Source organism: Schistocerca gregaria, chromosome 10 (genome assembly GCF_023897955.1).
Source record: "Schistocerca gregaria isolate iqSchGreg1 chromosome 10, iqSchGreg1.2, whole genome shotgun sequence".
NCBI classification, from domain to species: domain Eukaryota; kingdom Metazoa; phylum Arthropoda; class Insecta; order Orthoptera; family Acrididae; genus Schistocerca; species Schistocerca gregaria.
The window spans coordinates 208,093,089-208,112,610 of NC_064929.1; the positions used below are offsets into that span (position 1 = coordinate 208,093,089).

Genomic DNA, 19,522 nt, shown 5'->3' on the forward strand with positions numbered 1-19,522 from the left:
ACATTGAGATTCAATTGCCATTCCTTGCACCTTGTGTCAATTGGTTGCAGATCCGCCTGCATTTCAGTACAGTTTTCTATAGCTAGAACCTCAAGGGAACCAGGGAGCTGCGGTAGTGACGAGCTATAGTAATATCAATTGTCAACACGGTTATTGCTCATGCATAAATTACGAGGTACGTGATTCATCGTTTCTTTGCGCCTCTCCACACGCTTTCTGCATGTTATGGCTATCAATCAAGCAATACATTTTTCCATCAGCACGTGTTTCCCCCAAAATGATTTGTTAATTGTCATCAGTTTAAATGTTCGGTACTTTTCCAGTTCACACTGTTTCATGTGCTGTGTTTGCACTGTGTGAAGATGCAGTGTTTTTGCTTTTCCTGTGAAGTTCAAAGTGCCAGCAGGGAAATGTCGTGTGAAAGGGGCAGATTTAGAAAATACAATGCAGGTGCTCAAAAGATAAAGAAAAACTACGACATGAGAAGCTGCTGTCGAAAAATTTCTTTGACCAACAACTTGAGACACTCAGACTGAAGTGTGCTTAAAGGACGATGGCATTAGCAGTAGCCTCTCATTGTGTAGTACTGGGACATGGACCTCGTCCTATCCAATATTCTGGTAGGCCTAGTAGTAGCAATTGTGAAGTAATCACAGATTCTGACTCAGTCACTTAGCATAATACATTAACATACTCCACAATAAAGGAAATAGTACAGAAAGGTCCTACCAAAATTGTAAATTTAAAGTATCCCTTAAGTGATAACAGATGTTTTTTTTTTTTTTTTGTGTGTGTGTGTGTGTGTGTGTGTGTGTGTGTGTGTAAGGACTTTACCAAATGGAGAAGAGAAGAGATCGCAAATGGCTTGCATATTCGAAATCTAATGCAAAAGTTTTTTTTAAAATAAAGCTGTCAAGTGATGTGCTCTGTAATTGGGTTTGTTTAGGAAATCGGCTTCAAGAGCGTGAACAATCATTTAATCACATTAATAGTACAGAAATAGGTGGAATGTGAGAAACAAAAAAAGTGCTATTGACGAAACTGAAGTCTAACGTTGAGTTACTGGAAAAAGAAAAGGAATACAACAAAATGTGGCCTTAAGGGGAACCAGCAACAGGCTCTAGCAAGAAAATAATAGTAATTTTCCTGGTTTGATCGAAATGACAGCATAATTTGACCCTGTTTTTCAGGAATATTTAAGGGAGATAAAAACTCAAGAAATTCATGACCATTATCTTGGGAAAAACATTTCAAATGAGCTCATAAATTTGCTTGCCAACAAAGTAAAAAAAAGCATTGCTAATTTTGTAAAAGAAAGTAAGTATATTTCTATCATACTTGATTGTACTCCTGATACAAGCCAGAAGGAATAAACGTCACTGATTGTTAGGTTTTTAAATTTATCAGAATATGCAATGACTACAGATCACCACGTCCTCAGCTTTCTGAACATCACTTCAACAACAGGAGTAAGTTTGACTGAAACCCTTTCGTCAGAACTAGATCAGCTAGGACTCGATAGTCGGTGGTGGTGTGGGTGGACTGCTGTGGCCTGTTCTGGGGTTGTGGACCACTGAGTGCTACAGTGGGACACAGCCTCTCCATCATTTCTAGGTCCCCAGTTTAATATATCATAGGTATCAAGTGAGAGGATGTTGTTTGGTAACTGGTATTCTCTTTCTGCAACACAGGGAAGCTATATATCTTAAGAGAGTCCATGTGTCACGGTACAAGCTCTTCAAATAATAGTCCACCTTTTCCTCACTGTTGGTGAAGTACAAGTCCTGCTAAGTAATGAATGACAGATGCCAAACTGGGATGTGAGTTGGTGAGTGACACGGAGTAACTGACACTGACTGATGCCTCCGGTCAGCAGTGGCGATTTAAATACTTGCGGTCAAAAATGCGTTTGTGGAGTGTTACTTAAGAGTCTCTCTTTGGCCTCTCTCCTGATAGGTGCACTTGATCCAGCACCTACTATCGATCTTCTTGCTACATCTTTGTCAGCCGGTGTGTTTGTGACAGCTTACGCCAGCACAGGTGGTACGTAGGGTGCTGTCAAACTGCGAACTGGGGGGGGGGGGGGGTTGCTGTACTCCAGCCCCCTGCCCGTCCTGCCCCCGTCCTCCCCCCCCTCCTCCCCCCCTCCCCTCCGTGATCCCACCATAGGAGCCCCGAAAGAGGCAGGATAATAACCCATAACTACCATCCCCTGCCATGAATATCGCGTTTACATTTCGTCAAATGGTTTCGAACAGCGCCTAGTGGTTCCAATCTGTACCGAAGAGCAAAACTTGTGGTCCTGCTGCCTTCGTAAGCGGTCAGATCGTGTTTAATGGGAATGCAGCCCAACAATGTCCTAAGAGAAGGGCTGAAACGTCTGAGGGTGTCGGCAGTGTCAAATGTTACCAAGAATGTTTTTCACCGCAGTGCTAAATGTCGTTTCCGTCTGTGAAATGTGTGAGAATCAACATCCCAAGGAAAGGACCGAGCGAGGTGGCGCAGTGGTTAGACACTGGACTCGCATTCGGGAGGACGACGGTTCAATCCCGCGTCCGGCTATCCTGATTTAGGTTTTCCGTGATTTCCCTAAATCACTCCAGGCAAATGCCGGGATGGTTCCTCTGAAAGGGCACGGCCGACTTCCTTCCCTAATCCGATGAGACCGATGACCACGCTGTCTGGTCTCCTTCCCCAAACAACCAACCAACCAACCCAAGGAAAGGAATGGTTTCACTTTACAAATAGGCATTTCAGTCCCCGTTCACATATTAGAATAACAGAGAGATACGTTACCAGTCATTTTAAAAACAAGATGGGAACATTCAGATGAAACAATCAAGACATTTAATCAAGAATTCAATTCCGAAGTAACAAAATATAATAAAGTGATGTTAATTTTTATCGTGAGAGTGAAGTACAGCGGCAAGACCCACTTTGGAGGTAGTATCATCATGATGATTGCACTCTTTTATTTATTTATTTATTTATTTATTTATTTATTTATTTATTAGTTTCCCGTGTTACACGTGACCTGTACCCTAGAAGATATTTCAGTCCGTATTTCACAGTTTTTTCCCCCCTAAAATCCATAGTGTATTAAAAACGCTGACAGGTCATTGTGATAGCACCAATAAAAATCACTAGATCGCAGGCGACTGAAAAGATCGAACAGACCCGAGATTTCCCGAACTGTGACGTAAACTGTTCGGACAGTTTGAGCCGTGTTCAGACACAGCCCTAGCTGTCCGCAGCTCGTGGTCTAGTGGCCAGTGTTGTTGCCTATGGATCACGGGGTCCCGAGTTCGATTCCCGGCCAGGTTGGGGTCTGTGCCTGGGGACTGGGTGTTTGTGTTGTACTTATCATTTCATCATCATTGTCATTCGTGATACTGGCTATATTGGAGTGTGTCATAATTGGACTGTGTAAAAATTAGGACTTTGTACGGGCGCTGACGACTGAGCAGTTGAGCGCCCCACAAACCAAATGCCATAGTCAAACAGTCCTAGCTGAGATGTTGAAAGAATAGGTGAAATATGGATGCATGGGTGTACCCAGGAGGGGGGGGGGGGGGAGCGGGGGGCAGCTGCCCACCCCTGTCCCCCTTGAAGCTATTTGCAGTTTTTCACTAGTTTACTGTTTTAGTTAATAAGAAATGCTGCATGTTTTCTCGGATTGTACAAGTGCATTCTTGTTAAAAGCAGTATACCACTGGTTTACTGTATCATCTAATAACAAGTGCTGTACGTTGTCTCCAGTCCTTGTTTCCTGAGACTAGTATGACCACCGCCCCCATCCACCCCCCTCCACGCCCCCCCCCCACCCCCCCCCCCCCCCCCTGCCCCAGTCAGGTCCTGGGTATGCCCTTGTATGGCTGTATGCACCTTTATGCCATATTTCAAACTTCTGTGTTACAGTGGATGACAGACAATTACGGGTTTTCGAAAATGTGATCCTTTAATTGTATTGTAGAGTGTAGGTATCGCTCCCAGTATCACGTTCTCCGAGAAGCACCGTGCAAGGTGGCGCAGTGGTTAGCACACTGGACCTGTATTCAGGAGGACAACAGTTCAAACCCGCGTCCGGCCTTCCTGATCTAGGTTTTCAGTGATTTTTCTAAATCGCTTCAGACAAATGTCAGGATGGTTCCTTCGAGAGGGCACGGCTGACTTCCTTTCGCATCCTTCCCGAATCTGACGGGATCGGTGACCTCGCTGTTTGGTTCCTGACTCTACCGACTGACCAACCTCTGAGAAGCACTGGACTGCGATGTGGAGGGGAAGCGGGCCACTCACCTGGCTGAAGGAGATGGGCAACGCATCCGGGAAGATGACCCACGTGACGGACTCGGAGCAGGGTGGCGTGGTGAGAGAGCCGCGGTACGTGTAGAAGGCGTCCATGTCGGCGGTCAACAGCGATGACAGTGAGAAGCTGATGTGCAGCGGCGAGCTGTCGCCGGGGAACTTGACGCGCTCCAGCACCTCCAGGATGGGCCGCAGCGCGTGGTTGTTCTTCTCCTGGGCCTGCGTCAACAAACAGGGATGCACTCAACACACTAATCGTGTTGAAACTTCCTGGCAAATTGAAACTGTGTGCCAGACCGAGACTCCAACTCGGGACCTTTGCCTTTTGCAGGCAAGTGCTCTACCAAGCACGACTCACGCCCCGTCCTCACAGCTTCACTTCTGCCAGTATGTCGTCTCCAACCTTCCAATGACTATTTTTTGCCTCTTATACTGCGCTTAATACTGGCAAGATATCCCATCTCAGAATTCCGGGGCTTTCCAGAATGTTTTAATTTTAAGTTTGAGGTCGGATAACAAATGTCAAAAAAATATTTTTTTCGTACGATATAATTACAAATTAACAATTTTCTGATTTTTTCCCCTTTACGTGTACTGTGAAACAATACTTCTTCCAAATTTCATGATTCTAGGTCAACGGAAAGTACCCTATACATTTTAATGAGTAAGTTTTCGAGTATCAAAATACTTGACGTAAATAACTGTACCTTTTGATTGCACTACTAAGAAGCTCAGCTGCTTCACACTTACAAAGATCCGTAGAACATGGTATGTAACATAAATTTCAACTTGATACTTCTTCCTCTTCCTGAGAAACAGGCGTCTCAACAGCTGAATGGACAGACTTACGGTCAGTCAGATAATAAATGACAAAAGAATTATTTTTTCGTAAGATATAATTGCAAATTGAGAAGATATAATTGCAAATTGAGAATTCTCGGATAATTTACTTTACTTCTAGTGTGAAAGCTTGCTGCCTGCCTAATTTGATGATTTTAAGTCAACGGGAAGTATCCTATATATTTTGATGAGTTAATTTGCAAGTATCAACGGCAAGCAAAACCATTTAGCGATTTTATCTTTAGTAAAACTGTTAAGAACACACGCATACCGATAGTGTGGGAAGGTGCGTTTGGTAGCGCCATGTTGTTCTACAGAGAGAAGCAAATCATTTTACCAATATGGACCCAGTTTTATAGGTCGTGCTCTTGAAAACAATTCCGTTGCTTTGATTTGTAAGAAGATATCATTTATCAGGGAAGATATCGGTCTTACTTTGTTTTGAGACCATTTCCGAAAATGAGTTCGTGTTTACTGTAGACTGCATTATCAACTGACCAGAGACAAACCTTTTCTTATTACACTCCTGGAAATTGAAATAAGAACACCATGGGACAATGAGTCCCAGGAAGGGGAAACTTTATTGACACATTCCTGGGGTCAGATACATCACATGATCACACTGACAGAACCACAGGCACATAGACACAGGCAACAGAGCATGCACAATGTCGGCACTAGTACAGTGTATATCTACCTTTCGCAGCAATGCAGGCTGCTATTCTCCCATGGAGACGATCGTAGAGATGCTGGATGTAGTCCTGTGGAACGGCTTGCCATGCCATTTCCACCTGGCGCCTCAGTTGGACCAGCATTCGTGCTGGACGTGCAGACCGCGTGAGACGACGCTTCATCCAGTCCCAAACATGCTCAATGGGGGACAGATCCGGAGATCTTGCTGGCCAGGGTAGTTGACTTACACCTTCTAGAGCACGTTGGGTAGCACGGGATACATGCGGACGTGCATTGTCCTGTTGGAACAACAAGTTCCCTTGCCGGTCTAAGAATGGTAGAACGATAGGTTCGATGACGGTTTGGATGTACCGTGCACTATTCAGTGTCCCCTCGACGATCACCAGAGGTGTACGGCCAGTGTAGGAGATCGCTCCCCACACCATGATGCCGGGTGTTGGCCCGGTGTGCCTCGGTCGTATGCAGTCCTGATTGTGGCGCTCACCTGCACGGCGCCAAACACGCACACGACCATCATTGGCACCAAGGCAGAAGCGACTCTCATCGCTGAAGACGACACGTCTCCATTCGTCCCTCCATTCACGCCTGTCGCGACACCACTGGAGGCGGGCTGCACGATGTTGGGGCATGAGCGGAAGACGGCCTATCGGTGTGCGGGACCGTAGCCCAGCTTCATGGAGACGGTTGCAAATGGTCCTCGCCGATACCCCAGGAGCAACAGTGTCCCTAATTTGCTGGGAAGTGGCGGTGCAGTCCCCTACGGCACTGCGTAGGATCCTACGGTCTTGGCGTGCATCCGTGCGTCGCTGCGGTCCGGTCCCAGGTTGACGGACACGTGCACCTTCCGCCGACCACTGGCGACAACATCGATGTACTGTGGAGACCTCACGCCCCACGTGTTGAGCAATTCGGCGGTACGTCCACCCGGCCTCCCGCATGCCCACTATATGCCCTCGCTCAAAGTCCGTCAACTGCACATACGGTTCACGTCCATGCTGTCGCGGCATGCTACCAGTTTTGAAGACTGCGATGGAACTCCGTATGCCACGGTAAACTGGCTGACACTGACGGCGGCGGTGCACAAATGCTGCGCAGCTAGCGCCATTCGACGGCCAACACCGCGGTTCCTGGTGTGTCCGCTGTGCCGTGCGTGTGATCATTGCTTGTACAGCCCTCTCGCAGTGTCCGGAGCAAGTATGGTGGGTCTGACACACCGGTGTCAATGTGTTCTTTTTTCCATTTCCAGGAGTGTATGTGATCGTTCCAATTCAGTTTATTTGTAACTGTAATCTGTAAGTATTTAGTTGAATTTACAGCCTCCAGATTTGGCTCACTTATCGCGTAATCGAAATTTAGCTGATTTCTTTTAGTACTCATATGAATAACTTCACACTTTTCCTTATTCAGGGTCAATTGCCACTTTTCGCACCGTACAGATATCTTATCTAAATCATTTTGCAAGTCGTTTTGATCAAGATGGTTAATGGCATCATCATCTGCAAACTATCTAAGACAGCTACTCAGATTGTCTCCTATGTCGTTAATATAGATCAGGAACAATAGAGAGCCTATAACACTTCCTTGGGGAACGCCGGATATTATTTCTGTTTTACTCGATGACTTTCCGTCTATTACTACGAACTGTGACCTTTCTGACAGGAAATCACGAATCCAGTCGCACAACTGAGGCGATATTCCGCAGGCACGCAGTTTGGTTAGAAGACACTTGTGAGGAACGGTGTCGAAAGCCTTCTGGAAATCTAAAAATATGGAATCAATTGGACATCACCTGTCGGTAGCACTTATTAGTTCATGAGTATAAAGAGCTAGTTGTGTTTCACAAGAACGATATTTTCTGAAACCGTGCTATGTGTCAATAAATCGTTTTCTTCGAGGTACTTCGTAATGTTCGAATGCAGCATATGTTCCAAAACCCTACTGCAAATTGACGTTAGTGATATAGACCTGTAGTTCAACGGATTACTCGTACTTTATTTAATGCCCAATGACTGCTTATGTCTTCATTTCCTTTTTATACTGAAGTTTTATTATTCTGTGTCTTTCATTCACATTCATCTCGTAAAGAACTTTATTCGGGTGCTGAAGACTGCTGTCTTGTGCCCAGTCCAACAGATTACGACGATCAGTATCATCATCATTTGTTCACCTATCTATTTGGAGCTTCACTTTGGATTTTAGAACGACGGTCAAAAGAGCTCACCTGGAAGAAGAAAGCGAGTACGGCGAGCCCATCTGGCTTCTGCATGGCTTCATTCAGCGACGAGTACTTCATGTTACGGTGGACGATGTGCATCTCCATCGGAAACCTGTGAACAGGGAGCAGACAAGGTAGGTAGTATAGACCGCATGAAATCAGTGAAATACATAATAATATTTGAACATGCTGATTACACACTCTAAGACAAAAGAATGAAAAGAAAAAGAAATCGACGCATCACGAAGGAATTATCATAATGGGCTGGAAATCGAAAGACGAGATGTGCATGTACTGCCAAACAAATTATTGCACTTTCAGTAGAACTGGATGCTTGATAAACTGAGCAGGTCAGTAACGTGTAGGTCCATCCCTGGCCCTTATGCAAGCAGTTATTTGGCTTGGTATCGATTAGCAAAGTTGCTAGGTGTCCTCGTGAGGGATATCGTGCCATATTCCGTCCAACTGAAGCGTTAAACTGTCAGGATCATTAGCTGGTTGTTTATTTTATTTATTTATTTATTTGTCCATATAAATCTCTTTTTCAGTACATACATTGTACACAGGATATTGGACAGAAAACCTTTTCAGCTATTGGTTTTTCAAATGTCAGACATACATTTTACAAATTTTTATGACAAATTGCATCTATACAGTTAATAATTACAAATTTTTGAAATACTGTATATTTATAACTTGTTTCTACAATTTAAGATACAAATTAAATTTTTTTCTTGCATAAGATACTGTGATGTTGAATAGTAGCAGTTTTTCAGAAGGTAGGATGTCACAGACTTTTTAAAGCTTTGTAGTTCAGTAAGAGATTTTATATGTCTTGGTAATCTGTTGTAAAGTTTTGTTCCTGCATGATATACAACTTTTTGGCATAATGTAGTGTTACAATGATTAACATGTATGTCACTGTCTGACCTGGTACTGTAATCAATGACACTTTTGTTTTGAGGAAAAAGGTTTTCTTTTCGCAGTATGCTCTTTTTGACATGCGTGTCTACTTCCAGTATATAAATGCAGGGAAGGGGTAGGATCTTTAGATCTTTAAAGAAAGGTTTGCATGATTTTCTGCTGCTCACATTCTTACCACATAGCTCATTTTTGCTAGTTTTCAATTTAGGGCTTTGATGTGAGTGTTCCATTTAAGATTTTCCTGGATATGAATCCCAAGAAATTAAGCTTCATTGGCAGCACTAATGTTTTAGGTATCTATACATATTACACGTTGTGCCGGATTTTTATTTTGGTCAGTGTGAAAATTCATGAGTACCGTTTTTTGGGGATTAACTATTAGCCTTTTTCCGGTAAACCATTCAGACACTCCTTTTGTAATATGTTTTGCAGATGCAGTAATATTTTCTTCATTATTCGCTTCAATCAATAGACTGGTGTCATCTGCAAACAGTACTGGTTCAGAATCCCTAACGTGTGATGGGAAATAATTAATGTAGACTAAAAAAAGAAAGGGACCTAAAATGGAGTCCTGTGGAACACCATGACTTAGTCCACATGGTTCTGAAAGGTGTACCTGGAGTTCATTTCCTTCCATGTACTTAATTTCAGTTACCTGAGAGCGATATTCTAAATATGATTTAATCCACTGATTGGGCACACCTCTTACACCATACTATACGAGCCTCCTCAGGGGTATAGAATGATCAGTCACATCAAAAGCTTTTGTTAGGTCCAAGAATAAACCTGAGATATTCCTGTGGTTGTCCACTGCATTTAAGACATGGTTCATCAGATTGAAAGTGGCAGTTTCAATTGATCTCTGTGGTCTGAAGCCATGTTGACATCCAGAAATAACATTATTCTTGTCGAAGAACGTAATTAGTTTTGAAAGGAACACTTTTTCAATAATTTTCGAAAACCCTGACAATAGAGACACAGGCCTTTAGTTACCCATACATTGATGATCATCTTTTTAAGGGCACTACCTACAGTGCTCCAAACGTTCCCAATCTGGGAGTGATCCGACTATCTTGCTAGCCGGGTTAAGGTCTGGCAAGCATGAAGACAAGCTGAAGACTCTCTAGCGGAGTGTGGGCGGCCATTATCTTGCTAGAATGTAAGCTGAGGATGGCTTACCATGAAGGGAAACCAAACAAGGAGTGGAATATTGTCGTTGTAGTGGTGTGATGTAAGTGCGCCGTGGATGACAACCAAAGGGGGCCTGATATGAAAAGAAATGGCATTCCAGACTGGTACTCATGGCTGTTGGGCCGTATGCCAGGCGTCCGTCAGCTTGGTATCCCATCACTGTTCCCGGCGTCTTCAGACACGTCTTTGGCCTCGAATCTCATTGACTGGAATTGTCTTCAGTGACGGGTCTCGCTTCGACCACGACCAGTGAAGAAATCATGGGATAGCAATAATCACGTATACACATGGTATTAAAATCGCGTATGCAAGGTATAAAAGGACAGTGCATTCGCGGAGCTGTCATTTATACTCAGGTGCTTCGTGTCCAAGGTTTCCGATGTGATTACGACCGCAAGGCTTTGAACATGGAATAGTAGTACGAGCTAAATGGATTGGACACTCCCATTTCGGAAATCGTTAGGGAATTCAATACTCTGAAATTCACAGTGTCAAGAACGTGTCGAGAATACCAAATTTCAGAAATTATCTCTCACACGTGAGGCAATACTGACCCTACGACTTATCTTAGAAAATAGATTAAGGAAAGGCAGACCTACGTTTCTGGCATTTGTATACTTAGAGAAAGCTTTTGACAATTGTGGACTGGAATACTCTCTTTCAAATTCTGAAGGTGGCAGGGGTAAAATATAGGGAGCGAAGGGATATTTACAATTTGTACAGAAACCATATGGCAGTTATACGAGTCGAGGGGCATGAAAGGGAAGCAATGGTTGGGAAGAAAGTGAGACAGGGTTGTAGCCTACCCCCAATGCTATTCAATCTGTATATTAAGAAAGCATTAAAGGAGGCAAAAGAAAAATTCGGAGTAAGAATTAAAATCCATGTACAAGAAATAAAAACTTTGAGGTTCGCCGATGACACTGTAATTCCGTCAGAGACAGCAAAGGACCTGGAAGAGAAGTGGAATGGACAGTGTCTTGAAAGGAGGATATAAGATGAACATCAACAAAAGCAAAACGAGGACAATGGAATGTAGTCGAATTAAATGGGGTGATGCTGAGGGAATTAGATTAGGAAATGAGACGCTTAAAGTAGTAAAGGAGGTTTGCTATTTGCGGAGCAAAATAACTGATGATGATCGACGTGCCACAAACTCCTCTTCTCCCCAATTCTATTCAATACCTCCTCATTAGTTATGTGATCTGCCCACCTAATCTTCAACATTCTTCTGTAGCACCACATTTCGAAACCTTCTATTCTCCTCTTGTCTAAACTATTTATCGTCCACGTTTCACTTTCATATATGGCTACTCTCCATACAAATACTTTCAGAAAAGACTTCCTGGCACTTAATTCTATACTCGATGTTAACAAATTTCTCTTTTTCAGAAACGCTTTTTTTGCCATTGCCTGTCTACATTTTATATACTCTCTACTTCGACCATCGTCAGTTATTTTGCTCCCCAAATAGCAAAACTCCTTTACTACTTTAAGTGTCTCATTTCCTAATCAAATACCCTTAGCATCACCCGATTTAATTCGACTGTATTCCATTATCCTCGGTTTTCTTTTGTTGATGTTCATCTTATATCGTCCTTTCAAGACACTGTCTATTCCGTTCAGCTGCTCTTCCAGGTCCTTTGCTATCTCTGATAGAATTACAATGTCATCGGCAAACGTCAAAATTTTTATTTCTTCTCCATAGATTTTAATACCTACTCCGAACTTTTCTTTTGTTTCCTTTACTGCTTGTTCAATAAACAGATTGAATAACGTTGGGGAGAGGCTGCAACCCTGTCTCACTCGGTTCCCAACCTCTGCTCCCCTTTCATGCCCCTTGACTCTTATAACTGCCATCTGGTTTCTGTACAACTTGTAAATAGCCTTTCGTTCCCTGTATTTTACCCATGCCACCTTCAGAACTTGAAATAGAGTATTCCAGTCAACATTGTCAAAAGCTTTCTCTAAATCTACAAGTGCTAGAAACGTAGGTTTGCCTTATGATCATGAAAGTCCTATATCTCTTTCGTGCCAGTGGGGATTCATTTACCAGTCCTATGAATTATTTCAAAGTTCCATGAAAGTGTATTGTCTGTCGTTTCAGACATGTCCGAAAAAACAGGCACCATGCTCTCGTATAATTGTTTCATCTTGATGGGCACTGATTTCACAACCTACAGTATGGATAAACATTTACGTTTGATCGCCAGTGGGGATCTAAAATTGGCCAGCATGTAGGGCATGGCTGGGGCCTGCAGATAGGGAATGTGAGTACGAGGATGTCAGGTGTCTAGGGAGTGTGCCAAGATAGACCCGCACATTTGTGGTAAACACTGTGTCTGGATGGTGCAGTGCTTAACGCAACTGCCTAGTAATCAGGAGAACGTGGATTCGAGTCCTGATCCAACACACATTTTCATTCGTCACCGCTAATTCTGCGTGAGTACCAATGCAGCTGATATCATTAGTTCCTTCCCTTTCTTTCTTTTACTCTCCCCTCCACCTTCAATTTACATAATTGCAGAGTATCCAAACAAATATATACATGTACGTCTACATCTACATCTACATCCATACTCCGCAACCCACCTAACGATGTGTGGCGGAGGGTACCTTGAGTACCTCTATCGGTTTTCCCTTCTATTCCAGTCTCGTATTGTTCGTGGGAAGAAGGTTTGTCGGTATGCCTCTGTGTGGGCTCTAATCTCTCTGATTTTATCCTCATGGTCTCTTCGCGAGATATATGTAGGAGGGAGCAATATACTGCTTCACTCCTCGGTGAAGGTATGTTCTCGAGACTTCAACAAAACTGAGCGTCTCTCTTTCAGAGTCTTCCACTGGAGTTTATCTGCCATCTCCGTAACGCTTTCGCGATTGCTAAATGATCCTGTAACGAAGCGCGCTGTTCTAAGTTGGATCTTCTCTATCTCTTCTATCAACCCTATTTGGTACGGATCCCACACGGCTGAGCAGTATTCAAGCAGTTGGAGAGCAAGTGTACTGTAACTTACTTCCTTTGTTTTCGGACTGCATTTCCTTAGGATTCTTCCAATGAATCTCAGTCTGGCATCTGCCTTACCGACGATCAACTTTATATGGTCATTCCATTTTAAATGACTCCTAATGCCTACTCCCAGATAATTTATGAAAATAACTTGCTTCCAGTTGCTGACCTGCTATATTGTAGCTAAATGATATGGGATCTTTCTTTCTATGTATTCGCAGCACATTACACTTGTCTACAATGAGATTCAATTGCCATTCCCTGCACGATGCGTCAATTCTCTGCAGATCCTCCTGCATTTCAGTACAATTTTCCATTGTTACAACCTCTCGATACACCAAAGCATCATCCGCAAAAAGCCTCAGTGAACGTCCGATGTCATCCACAAGGTAATTCATGTATATTGTGAACAGCAACGGTCCTACGACACTCCCCTGCGGCACACCTGAAATCACTCTTACTTTGGAAGACTTCTCTCCATTGAGAATTACATGCTGCGTTCTGTTATCCAGGAACCCTTCGATCCAATGACACAATTGGTCTGATAGTCCATATGCTTTTACTTTGTTCATTAAACGACTATGGGGAACTGTATCGAACGCCTTGCGGAAGTCAAGAAACACGGCATCTACCTGGGAACCCGATTCTATGGCCCTCTTAGTCTCGTGGACGAATAGCGCGAGCTGGGTGAATACGATAATGTGTGTCCACACTGAGTGCGCCACGTCAAATTGTACATTCTGACACTTGTCGGTGTATCAAAGGAAGTGCAGCAACTGCACTTATTCAGTTTGGACAGTGCTGCATCGTGTCACACAGAATTGTGCTCGCAAGGCGTTCCGGTATTCACCACTAGATGAAAATGGCACTCTTTTTGTAGACTCTTGTACCACAAGGAAGCAAGGCACAGGATGTTGTTTCGCGTGGCCGATATCTTGTTTCTACAACACCAATGCACATGTGGATTAATACGGTTCTTTATTGAGATGACGCTACTACGAGCGTCACACCAAAAGAAATGCACACTATTGGTGTGTGTGTGTGTGAAATCTTACGGGACTTAACTGCTAAGGTCATCAGTCCCTAAGCTTACACACTACTTAACCTAAATTATCCTAAGGACAGACACACACACCCATGCCCGAGGGAGGACTCGAACCTCCGCCGGGACTAGCCGCACAGTCCATGACTGCAGCGCCCAAGACCGCTCGGATAATCCCGTGCGGTCTATTTTTGGGAAAATACAGTTTTCATTCTGTATGTGTCAAAGTTTTACAGTGTGTAGATACATCCTTCCCACTTGTTTTCAATCTTAGTTCAACCTGTTCCCGTGAGTGGCGCCTTCACAGCATGTCCTCAAGACGGCTGCTACACTTGACGTTCGTCAGAAGTAACGTACTGTCATAGAATTCCTCTGCTGTGAAAACGAGACAGTGGGAAACATCCACAATAGGTTGAAAAAGATGAATGGAGATGCTACTGTCGATCGCAGTACTGTTAGTCGGTGGGCGAGCAGGTTACGTGATGAAAGCGGGCACGGCAAAATTGAGGATTGTCCTCGCAGCGGCAGGTCTCGTACTGCACACACTCCAGACAGTATGCAGAGAGTTAACTGCTGAGAGACGCATCACAGTGAACTAATTGTCACGCTACGTTGGGATAGAGGAAGGAAGTGTTTGCAGAATACTGAAAGTGTTGGCGTTAAAAAAGGTTTGTGCCAGGCGGCCTCCCAGGATGTTGACAGTGGGTCACAAATAAATAAGAAAAACGGCATGCAGTGAAATTTTGGAACAGTACGAGAATGGTGGAGATGAATTTCTTGGAAGAATTGCTACAGGTGATGAAACATGGCCACCATCATTTTTCACCAGAGACGAAGAGGCACTCAATGGAGTGACATCATGCAATTTCACCAAAGGAAAAAAAATTCAAAACCACACCTTCTGCTGGAAAAATTATGGCTGTGGTGTTTTTCGATTCCGAAGAACTCTTGCTTGTGGACATCATGCCAAGTGGAACCACCATAAATTCTTATGCATACGTGACGACACTGAAGAAACTTCAAGCTCGACTGAGTCGTGTTCAACCACATCGGCAAAAGCTGGATGTTTTGCTGTTGCAAGACAATGAACGGCCACATGTCAGTCAATAAACCATGGAAGCGATGACAAAACTCGGATGGACAACACTGAAACACCCGCCTTACAGTCCTGAACGGGCTCCATGTGACTATCATCTCCTTGGGAAACTGAAAGACTCTCTTCGTGGAACAAGGTTTGAAGATGATGACTCCCTTGTGCACGCTGCCAAACAGTGGCTCAAACAGGTTGGCCCAGAATTTTACCGTGCGGGTATACAGGCGCTGGTTCCAAGATAGCGTAAGGCCATTGAGAGGGATGGAAATTATATGGAGAAATGACAATATTGTTCCTAAAGGATGTATCGGCACGCTGTAAAACTTTCAAACATGTAGGATAAAAGATGGATTAAAAAAAATAGTGTGCATTTCTTCTGGAGCGACCCTCGTACTTAACTTAACTAGAGTCTAGATCCGTGGTACAAGCTCATCAGGAATAGTCATCTTGCTGAAAATATCGGTAATCTTGCTATTAGAAATTTTAGGGTCACTGCTAGTCCTACTGCAGGTACTAATATAATCTCTACGTAGTGTGATAGCCTGCGATGAACTGAGCCCACTCTGTGAAGATACTGACAGACGTCGAACTAGAAGAGTGAGTCAGTAAGGCCCTCCATTCAGCAGCAGCGGCCTAAATATATGGTGTCGAGTGGGTGTTGGCAGCGTGTTGCTTGTCAGTGTGTCTCTGGCCCCTCTCGTGATAAGCACGCTTCATCCAGCGCGAACTAATCGATCCTCGTGCTTCATCTTTGCCGACCGGTGTCCTGGCGACAGCTTATGCTGCACAGTTGTCACAAGGGTGGTGGAGGTTAACTCAGCAGAGTTCAATCAGTTTGCACGAGATATTTATAAAACACACACGCAAACCTTCCTTGTCAACTGGTCTATCTACTAGTGAGCACATTATCAAAATCCCTACAGTTGTTGCTGAGATTAGCTCAAACATACAGACGGAACCACGTCGACTGCCTTTATTTAATATACACTACTGGCCATTAAAATTGCTACACCACGAAGATGACGTGCTACAGACGCGAAATTTAACCGACACGAAGATGCTGTGATATGCAAATGATTAGCTTTTCGGAGCATTCACACAAGGCTGGCGCCGGTGGCGATACCTACAATGTGCTGACGTGAGGAAAGTTTCCAACCGATTTCTCATACACAAACAGCAGTTGACCGGTGTTGCCGGGTGAAACGTTGCTGTGATGCCTCGTGTAAGGAGGAGAAATGCGTACCATCAGGTTTCCGACTTTGATAAAGGTCGGATGGTAGCCTATTGCGATTGCGGTTTATCGTATCGCGACATTGCTGCTCGCATTGGTCGAGATTCATTGACCGTTAGCAGAATATGGAATCGGCGGGTTCAGGAGGGTAATACGGAACGCCGTGCTGGATCCAACGGCCTCGTATCACTAGCAGTCGAGATGACAGGCATCTTAAGCGCATGGTTGTAACGGATCGTGCAGCCACGTCTCGATCCCTGAGTCAACAGATGCGTACGTCTGCAAGACAAAAACAATCTGCACGAACAGTTCGACGACGTTTGCAGCAGCATGGACTGTCAGCACGGAAACACGGCTGCGGTTACCCTTGACGCTGCATCACAGACAGGAGTGCCTGCGATGGTGTACTCAACGACGAACCTGGGTGCACGAATGGCGAAACGTCATTTTTTCGGATGAATCCAGGGTCTGTTTACAGTATGATGATGTTCGCATCCGTGTTTGGCGACATAGCGGTGAACGCACAATGGAAGCATGTATTCGTCATCGCCATACTGGCGTATCACCCGGCGAGATGGTATGGGGTGCCATGGGTTACACGTCCCTGTCACCTCTTGTTCGCATTGACAGCATTTTCAACAGTGGACGTTACATTTCAGATGTGTTACGACCCGTGGCTCTACCCTTCATTCGATCCCTGCGAAACCCTACATTTCAGAAGCATAATGCACGATCGCATGTTGCACGTCCTGTACGGGCCTTTCTGGATACAGATAATGTGCAACTGCTGCCCTGTCCTGCACATTCTCCAGATCTCTCACCAACTGAAAACGTCTGTTCAATGGTGGCCGAGCAACTGGCTAGTGGCAATACGCCAGTCACTACTCTTGATGAACTGTGGTTTCGTGTTGAAGCTGCATGGGCAGCTGTACCTGTACATGCCTTCCAAGCTCTGTTTGACTCAATGCCCAGGCGTATCAACGCCGTTATTAAGGCCAGAGGTGGTTGTTCTGGGTACTGATTTCTTAGGATCTATGCACCCAAATTGCGTGAAAATGTAATCACATGTCAGTTCTAGTATAATATATTTGTCCAATGAATATCCATTTATCACCTGCATTTCTTCTTGGTGTAGCAATTTTAATGGCCAGTAGTGTATGTGTACAACAGAATGAAGGAGACAGATAGATTGACGCTGCAAAGGGCTGGTTGGTTGATTTGGGGGAGAGGACCAACAGCGAGGTCATCGGTCTCATCGGATTAGGGAAGAACGGGGAAGCAAACCGGTCGTGCCCTTTCAAAGGAACCATCCCAGCATTTGCCTGAAGCGATTTAGGGAAAGCACGGGAACCTAAATCAGGACGGCTGGGCGCAAGTTTAAACCGTCGTCCTCCCGATTGCGAGTCCAGTGCGCTAACCACTGCGCCGCCTGGCTCGGTTACTACAAACAGCCAGAGTACCCTGAGCGTACTGCAGAACTGTCATTGGTTCGTGCTTAACGACAAAGCTGGCTTTATTACGAACGCTAGTGAATCTTGAGCACGTGCACCGCTTACCTGATGCTGTTGAGGACGTGCTCGCTGCCCCTGGAGAAGCGGTGGCCCCAGTGGAAGTGGAAGCTCTCCAGCTGGTACTCGTGGAGCAGCAGAGCACCGAACACCTTCGGCCACGACTCCCCTGTCACCGCCGGTCGCAGGGACACTGCCAACACACACAAGCAGGCGGCTGTCCGTCATCCTGTCCACATCTACATCTACATCTACATCCATACTCCGCAAACCACCTGACGGTGTGTGGTGGAGGGTACCTTGATTACCTCTATCGGTTCTCCCTTTTATTCCAGTCTCGTATTGTTCGTGTAAAGAAAGATTGTCGGTATGCCTCTATGTGGGCTCTAATCTCTCTGATTTTATTCTCATGGACTCTTCGCGAGATATACGTAGGAGGGAGCAATATACTGTTTGACTCTTCGGTGAAGGTATGTTCTCGAAACTACAACAAAAGCCCGTACCGAGCTGCTGAGCGTCTCTCCTGCAGAGTCTTCCACTGGAGTTTATCTATCATCCCTATAACGCTTTCGTGATTACTAAAGATCCTGTAACGAAGCGCGCTGCTCTCCGTTGGATCTTCTCTATCTCTTCTGTCAACCGTGTGTGGTACGGATTCCACACCGGTGAGCGGTATTCAAGTAGTGGGCGAACAAGCCTACTGTAACCTGCTTCCTTTGTTTTCGGACTGCATTTCCTTAGGACTCTTCCAATGAATCTCAGTCTGGCATCTGCTTTACCGACGATCAACTTTATATGATCATTCCATTTTAAATCACTCCTAATGCCTACTCCCAGATAATTTATGAAATTAACTGCTTCCAGTTGCTGACCTGCTACTTTGTAGCAAAATGATAAGGGATCTATCTTTCTATGTATTCGCAGCACATTACACTTGTCTACATTGAGATTCAATTGCCATTACCTGCACCATGCGTCAATTCGCTGCAGATCATCCTGCATTTCAGTACAATTTTCCATTGTTACAACCTCTCGATACACCACAGCATCATCTGCAAAAAGCCTCAGTGAACTTCCGATGTCATCCACAAGGTCATTTATGTATATTGTGAATAGCAACGGTCCTACGACACTCCTCTGCGGCACACCTGAAATCACTCTTACTTCGGAAGACTTCTCTCCATTGAGAATGACATGCTGCTGTTCAAACAGCTCTCCACACAGGGGACTGTGTGTCAGGTGTAAGGGTTCAATAAAGCAACAGGCGCACGCAACTAATGCATTGCAGGGCGCACATTTCAGTTTTTATGTAATCAACGAAAGGAAAACTAGTGTCTGTCGCAATTGCTAGATCGGTTACCACTTCTACATCTACATTTATACTCCGCAAGCCACCCAACGGTGTGTGGCGGAGACAGTGGCACTGTCATTACCTCCTTTTCCTGTTCCAGTCGCGTATGGTTCGCGGGAAGA

At 44.6% G+C, this 19,522-nt stretch overlaps 1 protein-coding gene across 1 annotated transcript in view; it reads right to left on the reverse strand.

The window, feature by feature from the left end:
• The window catches only part of LOC126293487 (carbonic anhydrase), a 150,063-nt gene that overhangs the window by 5,191 nt on the left and 125,350 nt on the right, over positions 1 to 19,522 (reverse strand). The window contains exons 5-7 of the mRNA XM_049986740.1: positions 18,098 to 18,242; positions 8,060 to 8,165; positions 4,297 to 4,524 (exon numbers count right to left, since the gene is read on the reverse strand). Of these exons, the coding sequence (XP_049842697.1) occupies positions 4,297 to 4,524; positions 8,060 to 8,165; positions 18,098 to 18,242 (479 nt within the window). The remainder of the gene's footprint in view (positions 1 to 4,296; positions 4,525 to 8,059; positions 8,166 to 18,097; positions 18,243 to 19,522) is intronic.